Below are 9,592 nucleotides of genomic sequence, written 5' to 3'. Positions count from 1 at the left end.
ATGTTGTACACGATGTAAAATAAATAGTACGTACATTCATGAAACAATAGTCGTTATGAGACAAACCCATTTTGGTATTTAATATATATATATATTAACTGGTTTATGTAACAAAGTTGTAAATAAGTTAATACTAACATAATATAATAAAATAAAAACTCAAAACAATCCCGTTATTTATTGTGATATTATTAACTTCCCTTCAATGAATAGAAGTATTAATTAACTCAGATATACAAATAAAAAAACATGTAAAACAAAAATAATATTGGAGACAACGCGAGCACAACAAAAGCTTGGTTAACAAGGTTGTCCGACCACACATGAGAGTACACCGGCATCACTAGTGAGTTGTGGAACATCCGATCCTGGTGCAACTGCAATCATGCCTTGTTGTTGTTCAGGGGTTAGCTGTGGATCAGTCCCAGATGCATCAAATATAGCTCCGTTTTCCAATACGTCCTGTTCGGATCTCCAATTCCAATTCCTCCATTCCGACTCTTCAGAATAGCTTCTTTGTTGTACCTATACAAACTGTAACTACGAATAATGATCCATTAAAGTTTTTAGAAGCTAATTTATTCAGATAGTGGTCAGTTATAAACGCACGATCTGACATCTAATCCCACGCCGTTTCAACGGTGGTCTGAATAGAGGTCGGACAACTGTTTCAACCAAAGAATTTCAAAGTTTGGTCATCTATGGCCTGAACGTCTGTCCGGATATTTTCCGGACGATCATTCTATCCAATATTTTCAAAATTTGACCCCCTTGTGGTCAAAAGAACCATATAGATACTGTTCAAACGACCATAATTTTCAAAGTTCGACTTTTTTTAATCAAAGCGGCCATTTGAGTGTTTTGTATACAATCATTTAATGTGTGAAATTATATGGGGGTGGAGTAGCTGTAGCTATAGCGTGTCCCATTCAGATATACATTGAGCTATTTGTTACATGCCTTCTTTGTATAACGTTTATCGGCTGCGACGAAACGGTTGCCTTGGCTGAGAATAGTAGGATTCGCACTATCACCGATAGCATACATTTTCCATTTGTTGTAATCATTGTTAACCACTTGAAAAAAGCCGAATCGACATCTTGGCATTCTTTGTGTACATGTATCTTCAAACCTGTTGTACGCTACCGTGACTTGCATAATTTTATCTTCCGTGTGAGAATCATCTGCCCCAAGCAATACAACCTGTTTAATTTTCCGTTCTAAAGTTTAGTGATATAGATATAAGAAATACACAAAACTTAGTTCAGATATATGTTATAACATACGGTTTATCGTATCATCATTACTATCTGTTTTGCCCAAAAGGATATCATCGAATTATTTTTGTTTGCCCTATTGTAGTCTCTATAAAACGTCAACAATTTTCGCACTACTTTCACATAAACATGCTTAACTGTAGAGTTCTTCTCGAACTACATCCAATGCGCCAAAATCATCTTGGTAATGTTTGAGGCATAGTATTTGTATTGACAAATCATATCATACGTGGACTTAACATAGTGTGAGATTAGAGATATAACTAAGGTGCTACCTATGTTTCTCAACTTGTTCTTACTTTGTCATGATCTTGGAATCGGCAGTTGGAAATGGTTACGGCTGTGCTACCCACAGTGACATCGAGGAGCCCATCCGGACCATTACTAAGCGTGCAATGGTCGATCCATATCTTGGAAGCAGTTTTAATAGTGAGAGCATCACCGTCGCAAGCTGACCTTCCTGCATAACCGTCCATTACTTTAACATTGTTAATGTTGATCCCGTGAATTATGATATTGTTCTCTTCTTGAATGGTGATGCCTCCACTATTAGCGATCTCAACTACTGCACCTCTGCCATCAATTGTTTTGTCACTAGTAACAACAGGTGTGTGTTTCAAAGTGATCACCATATCCTTTTCAAAAATGATCCACAAAGGTTTCTTTTGGCTGGCACCGTATCTCAACGTCCCTTCCTTTGGATTTTCTCCATCCTCATCTGAAGGATCAGTGACCGTGTAGATTTCTCCACCCGCGCCACATGTGGTCCCCTTAGCGAAACCCAAAGCACATTCGGCTAATGCTTGTCGATTATCCGCCCAATCGGCTTTGCACCTCCAACATTTGTCTATTGGGTTATTTGCTACACATTCTTGTACACCTCTCCTTGATAAATTTTGTTGCGCTAAAGATCTGCATAAATTTTCATGTGTTACTCAAACAATCAAATTTACATGATGTTGAAGAGGAAATTAAACAAATCGAAGACTCACGCTTCGAGCAACTCAAGGTTATATGCTTCTGTTGCTACAACAAAGATAAGACCAATGATAGTGAATGGACTGGTTAGGCTAAAAAGCTTCAAGGGTTCAGGTTGACCTAACGCAGGTCGTGGTGTCCCTCTACGTTTGCAAAACGTAGAAGGAGGTTCACTAGTTAGTTGTTTGTTGTTATAGATCACCGAAGATCAAGAACTGTGATGTTTGGAATCAGTTTTAGGATGATGTTCTTGGTGAAGCTATGAAGTTATTGAAGTAAGAAAGAAATAAGCTAAGAGTATATTTCTCAAGGAAGAAGAGAAGATTAGGGAGATGGTGTTATCTGTCCAAATCTGTTGTGTTTATGTTTACGGCTAAGTCTCTCTTATATAGGAGAAGAGACTTAAGCCTTTCTTCCAATTGTAACTAATGTAGTTCCCCTCCAGTTTGCCTAGAGAGTTGACCTTTATGGGCGGGAAGATTTGGACCGCTGGTCCATAGTTAAAATAATATTACTTTATCAGAGCATGTCCTTTGTTCAGAGGGGACAAGGATGTGAACAGTGATGTGACATCATACTGTAGCATGTGGGTACTTGTTGACATAAGTTTGGGCGGGAAACGAAGCTTTTAACCTTTTAACCCTTTTAGCGTTAATGTGTTCCAACCATTTTATTATTTCCTTGGGCTACCCCCGTCATCAGCCCCCTAAGTCAGAGGTGTTTGAGGAGTATGCTCAAGGGCTTCTGACTTTTGCACACATTTTGTTTATTACTTAAAGGCTTCAAGGCTTGTAGGCTTCGAAGCTTTGTTCAGTTTTGGTTGTTTTTTGAATTATTAATGTGACAGTTGACGTGATTGTAACTGTCAGACTACGGTTTCCAATAACTGCTTTTCATTAATAGTTATCAATGGGATAACTATTCACTTTCTTCCAGATTTGTTTAACAATTTCCACCATAAACACTTTCAAGTTTCATTCAATCCACTATCAGGTTAGTTTCGATCCTTCCTTCTTCTTCAAAATTATGGTTGCCAAAAAGGATCTTTCGATCAGTTTTTCCCGATTAACCCAGGAAGAGGTTGAATCGTTTTGTATTGAGTGGGGAATAGGGTTAAAGTATAAACCGATTGCTCCGCCGGTCGATTCTTCCATCGATCGTTGTCCGGCGGGTTTTATCACTCTATATTGCCGTCATTTCAAATTTTCTAACCTCTGACACCCTTTTTCGGTTTTTGTTCTTAATGTTTTGGAGTATTATCGTATATCATTCGGCCAAATCCATCCGTTAGGGCTTGCTAGGGTTTTGCATTTTGAAGTTTTGTGTAGAGCCCTAGGTTATGACCCTTTGCTGTTGAATTTTCACCGTTTCTTTCACTTAGCGAAAAATGGTGATTGGTACACGTTCGAACATACCAAGGTTGATATATGTTTGGTTTCCTCGGCGGTTACAACCCTCGGTTCTTGGAAGGACCGGTTTTTCTTTGTTTCTGATTCTATCCTTCCATTTAAACCCGTTTGGAGACAACCCGAAGCCGTTCTAAATGAACCAGAACCGGCTGAATCTGAGTTAAACGAAGCCTTTTTGAAATCAATTAGAACATGTCCTTCGTGTCTTCGCCCTCTCCCTGAACATCTTCTTGTTTTGTTAGGAATTAGCAAACTTTGGGATAAGCCTAATCGGGATCCTGTGCTTTTGAGGGATAATAAGGGTATGCATTTATTTTTTCCGCTTTTGCTTTGTTTTGTTGGTACGTTTGCTAATTATTTTTCTTTGTGTTTTGTAGTTATGTCTGCCTTAGACTTTTTGAAAAGTGATGACACTTCGGATGTTGGGTTTACTGATGTTGCGGCCGTTGTTGGGGAGGATTCGGTTGTTCGAGGAAAGGAGGGTTGATTTGAGGATGTTGCGTATGTTGGGGTTGCAACGTTAAAGGGTTCACCAAAACTGCTGTTCCAAAGTCTTCCACTCGTCGTTCCACACGACGTTTGTTGAATTCTGTTGAACTTCATCTTCTCATGAACCAGTTGAGGTTAGTGATGACATTCAGGTTTCTGAAGACCAAGGTCCAACTACGTAGGTTGAGAAGGAGCAGGGGTTGGTGGTTTCTAAGAAGGGGAAGTCGGCTGGGAAGAAAGCCATGATGCATGTGGTTCAAGAGTGGATGGTGATGCGGTTTATGTGCCAGAGTGGAGTGTCAAGGTTGGGGATAGTTTCAAGGATCCCAAAGTTTGTGCTGATGCGTTAGCCCATTTTGCTCCTCTGGGAGTTTGTGATACTATTTCCAAGATGGAGGGTGACTCCTTGTTATCCAGGTTGATCTTGAATTCTTGTAACGTTTCCGCCCTTTTGGCAGAAGGTGTTACTCGCTTTCGAAAAGAGATGGAGGAGTATGAAGGGTTTATGAAGACAAATGAAAAGATGAAGGCCTCTATGACGGCCATGAAGAAGGATGTTGAAGGTTTTTCTGAGAAGGAGAAGGTGTATGTTAAACGGATTGACGAGTTGTCTCGTGGCCATGAGATTGAGATGGCAGGGTTGAAGAAAGCCATGCAGGCTGATAGAGCCAAGTTGGATGCTGACCGTGAAGCCTTTGAGGTGCAGAGGAGAGCCTTTGAGGTGGAGAAGGAAGGCTTGAAGGCTTCGGTTACCCAGACTTCTTATGACAACAAGTGGTTGATTGAGCATGGGTTTCAGCAGGTTGTATCTTACTTGCTTCATTCTAAAGAGTTTAACTCGGTGCTGGGCGATGTTTACACGAAGCTGCTAGGCCATGGGAAGCATTTAGGTTTCATTGCAGGCTTCCATCATCACGAAACAGGTCAGCCTATGGAGCAGTCCCCCGTTTTCAATCCTGAAGCTTACAAGCTTTTCACCGGTTCAGTTCATGCGATGGAAAGGCTCACTTACCCTTATGTAGGTGAAGTTTCATCATCCTATGGTAAGCCTCTTTCAGTTTTGCAGGGCTTTAAACCAGCTGGCCTTGATGAGAAGGTTGCTAAAGAGGTGCTTGAGTCTCTATCGAAAAAGCGTTCCCGTTCCGGTGATAGTGAAGAGACTTTATCTGGGAGAAGCGACGGATCTCATGTGGCAAGCCTTGAAGGCTCGGCTTTTGTCCCACAAGTCAAGAAGTCCAAGAAGGCTAAGGGTGGTAAGGCTAGTACCTCAAAGCCTGTTCCTGATGTTTAAACACTTTATTCGTAGCTTTCTTAGCACTTTAAAACGATGTTATGTAATCTCTAAACAATGTAGGTTTGGCATGGAACTCTTAAAGTTTCTGCCTTGTGGTTGTGTTTGGCCTTTTTTGCCCTTTAAACATTTTCTTGGGAATCCTTGTGATTTCCTTGTTTAGCCTTAACTGGCTTATTATGTATGAATGCTATTAGCTATAGCCTTGGAATAGCCTTGTTTATGAACTATGATGTTCTATGTATTTGTGTGTTGGTTGCTTGTCTTGTTAGTTTGATGCGATTTTAGCTAACTTTCCTTAAGAAGTTTTAGTGCTGCAGTCACTTTAGCTTCAAGGCTTCATTAGGTAAAAAGCACATGTTGGCTATCCTTTATATCACTACTTAGTGTATGTTTTTTGTTTTCGTAAACTTTTGTAAGCTTAAGGAACGAATTGGTGTAGGCTGTTCAGACCTGTCTATGAGACAAGTTTTAGTTGAAAAAATTTTCTAAGTCTCATGGAGTAGGATTGACATAGGAACTCACCCCTTATATAGGTCCATTCAACCCATGAACCTATTGAGCGATGTGGCTTGGGAGCTCATCCCCTTACATGGACATTGCCATGGAGTTTCTTGCTAGGTTCTCAACCTGATTATAGGATAGTAAAGACAAGTTATGACAAAAAGTTTATCATTCATTCAAGAGATTGTTGTTTCACAAAAAGGAGAATTGTACATCTCTTGAAATATATTTTTAAATTTTGATTAGGCATGGAACCTTTTAAGGTTTTGCCGTTCCAGTGTCTTGGAAGCCTTTTGCCTTTTGCGTCAGCTAGCTTGTAGGATCCACCCTTGTGGGCTTCGAGGATTGTGTATGGTCCTTCCCACTTTGGGCCAAGTTTTCCTTGATTTTCTTTCTTTCTTTCTAGCCTCTTTGTTTCGGAGTACAAGGTCTCCAGGCTTGAAGCATTCATGCTTTACTCTAGCATTGTAATAAGCTTCCATTTTTTGCTTGTATTTAGTCTCTTGTATTGCGGCTTGATCACGAATTTCTACGAGGAGTTGCAAATTCAACATGGTCTCATTGTTGTTTGATTCGAGGTCCATGTTGAGTGTTCTTTGAGTCACAACTCCGACTTCGGCTGGGATTGCGGCTTCCGATCCGAACACTAGGCTGTAAGGCGTTCGCTTTTGGCTTGTCTTTTCGGTTGTTCTTATTGCCCATAGAATGTTTGGGAGTTCTTTAAGCCAATTGTTGTTGTGCCTTCATAGCCTTGTTTTGATTCCTTCAACGATGGTTCTGTTTGTTCTTTCAACTTGGCCGTTGGATTGTGGGTATGCAACTGAGCTGAACACTTGAGTGATTCTGAACTCTTTGTACCATGTGCTAAAAGGCTTCTCAGCAAATTCTTTCCCATTATCCATGACCAACGCTCCTGGCGGCCCATAACGGCAAATGATGGTTTCCCATACAAAGTCAATAACTTGTTTGCCCGTTATTTTTGCAAGCGGTTTGACTTTAGGCCACTTGGTAACGTAGTCAACTGCTACTAATAAAAACTTTACCCCACCCTTGGCCAGTGGGAATGGACCAACAATATCCATTCCCCATTTGTGAAAGGGCCAAGCTGAGGAGATGGGGACTAGATCGTGTTTAGGGCTTTTGAGAACCGGTGCATGAATTTGACAAGCTTCACATTTCTTGAGTTATTCCGTTGCTTCTCGGTGCATGGTGGGCCAGAAGTATCCAAGGTTCATCAATTTTGCTACCACCGTTCTTCGCCCAAAATGAGCTCCACATATCCCCTCATGAACCTCTTTGATCAGATATTGACTTTGTTCAGGGCCTACACATCTCAGTAGTGGTGCAAGGTAGCCCTTTTTATAAAGCGTTTCTCCTTGCAACACATATTGTCTGGATTTGATTCGAACCCTTTCAGCCTCAGTCTGGTCCAAAGGTAACTCACCATTTTTGAGGAACCTTTCTATGGGAGTCATCCAATTGGGACCTTCTTCAGTGATTACATCTTGAACCTCCAATTCTTGACTTGAAGGAGTTTTCAGCACTTCCACCAGTACTTTCTTGGTGAGGTGTGCAAAAGTGAGGGATGCTAGTTTTCTCAGGGCGTCGACTTTCTTGTTTTGTGATCTTGGGACTTGTTTGATGGTGCATTCCTGAAATGTGGTCATCAACCCTTTTGCCTTTTCACGGTACTTCTTAATGTTGGGCTCTTTGGCTATATAGCTGTCATTGACTTGACTTGAAACAAGCAACGAGTCTGTGAAGACTTGTAGCTTTTGGATCTTCATCTCTTTTTCAATCTTCAGACCAGCGATCAATGCTTCGTATTCAGCTTCGTTTTTGGTGGTCTGAAATTCAACTCGAAGAGCATATGTGAATTCTAACCATTCAGGGATGATTAAAACGAGCCCAGCTCCTGACCCTTCGATGCTGGAAGCTCCATCGGTAAAAAGCTTCCAGGCTTCAGGGTTAGAAGGTTCAGTGGTGGTTGTGTGTATTTCAGGAATGACTCGTTTTGGGATTTTTACAATGAAGTCCGCCAAGACTTGGGCTTTGATAGCTTTACTTGGGACATAGGTGATGTTATGTTCACCTAGTTCCACAGCCCATTTGGCCAATCGGCCTGAATTTTCTGGTTTTTCAAGCACACTTTTGATGGGTTGGTCAGTGACCACTTGTATAGGGTGTGCTTGAAAGTACCTTCGAAGCCTTCTGGCCGTTTGAATTAAGACCAGAGCAAGTTTTTCCATAGGAGGATATTTGACCTCTGCCAGTTTTAGTGTTTTGCTAAATAAATAAACGGGTACCTGAACTTTGTCTCGTTCGATGGTTAGAACCGTGCTTAGTGCTTCTTCAGCGACTGAGAGATAGACAGAGATCAGTTCTCCCGTTTCAGGGGCTGCAATAGCTGGGAGTGAAGCCAAGTGTTGCTTCATTTGGTTGAAGGCTTCTTCCGCTTCTTCCGTCCATCTGAAATCTTTCTTGTTGGTACAATCCTTTAGTGTTGTGAAAAAGGGTAGGGACTTCTCAGTAAGCTAGGAGGTAAAACGCTTCAATGCTGCAAGCTTTCCATTCAGGCTCTCCACTTCTTTTTTGATTTGTGGGGATTTGGTTTCGAGAACAGCCCTGACTTTGTTAGGATTAGGTTTTATGCTTTGTTTTCCCACAATGTGCCCCAAAAACTTGCCTTCTTCGAACCCGAATGAGCATTTTCCCGGGTTAAGCTTCATGTTGATCTTTCTCAAGCTTTGGAAGGTTTCTTGTATGTCTTCAAGCATTTGATGCTCGGTTTTGCTCTTGATTATTAGATCATCGACATAAGCTTCCAAGTTTCTGCTAATTTGGCTAGCAAATTATTTGTCGATCAAACGTTGGTAGATTGCACCGGCGTTACGTAGGCCAAAGGGCATCTTTTGGTAACAGAAAATACCTCTGTCCATGTGGAAAGCGGTTTTTTCTTCATCTTTCACTTTCATGAGAATCTGATGGTAACCCTTGTAAGCATCGAGAAAACACTTAAAGGGATGGCCGGTTAGAGAGTCAACCTTGAGGTCCATCTCGGGTAAAGGGATAGCAATCCTTTGGACCTGCTTTGTTTATTCTTTGAAGTCGATGAACATCCTCCAAGACTTGTCAGGCTTTCGAACCATGACTGGATTAGCCACCCAAGATTGATACTTGACCTCACGTAGGATCCCAGCTTGTATAAGCTTTTCGACCTCTTGGCATGCTGCCAAGCTTCTTTCAGGAGCTAGGCTCCGTTTCTTTTGGACGACAGGCTTGACATCGGGAGGTATCTTGAGTTCATGCTCTGCAATGCTTCGAGGGATGCCTGTCATGTCTTCCGGGCACCAAGCAAAAACATCACTGTAGTTCATCAACATATTTTCAAGGTGCGAAAGTGTTTCTTTGGAGGGGCTTGTGTTTACCCGTACCTTTTGTTCAGGGTACTTGGGGTTTATGATTAAGCCTTGCTCTTCGCCTTTGCTTTTTGATCTTTCCCCTTCAACCGTGTAAACCTCTTGGGTAGGTTGAAGGGTTGCAATTCCCATGTTGGGGGGAAACTTCACAGCACCTTGACCAACCGAGATAGCCATGTTGAATACACATTGTCCAGGCTTTCCTATGATTACATCATAGCTGGA

General features: G+C 41.4%; 1 protein-coding gene across 1 annotated transcript; it reads right to left on the bottom strand.

The window, feature by feature from the left end:
* Positions 1 to 300: 300 nt before the first annotated feature.
* On the bottom strand, positions 301 to 3,409 carry LOC143619447 (pectate lyase 4-like). The gene is made up of 4 exons (XM_077091382.1): positions 3,382 to 3,409; positions 1,577 to 2,211; positions 961 to 1,203; positions 301 to 525 (listed from the first exon to the last, which is right to left on the bottom strand). Exons 1-4 carry the CDS (start codon positions 3,407 to 3,409, stop codon positions 301 to 303), a joined length of 1,131 nt encoding a protein of 376 aa, XP_076947497.1.
* Positions 3,410 to 9,592: the final 6,183 nt, after the last annotated feature.

Source organism: Bidens hawaiensis, unplaced genomic scaffold (assembly GCF_021521415.1).
Source record: "Bidens hawaiensis isolate Kalapana, Puna unplaced genomic scaffold, B.hawaiensis_p1.1 tig00000296_1, whole genome shotgun sequence".
In the NCBI taxonomy this organism is placed as follows: Eukaryota; Viridiplantae; Streptophyta; class Magnoliopsida; order Asterales; family Asteraceae; genus Bidens; species Bidens hawaiensis.
The sequence above is the reverse complement of the archived record's forward strand: the minus strand, read 5'-3'. Positions and strand labels throughout refer to the sequence as shown.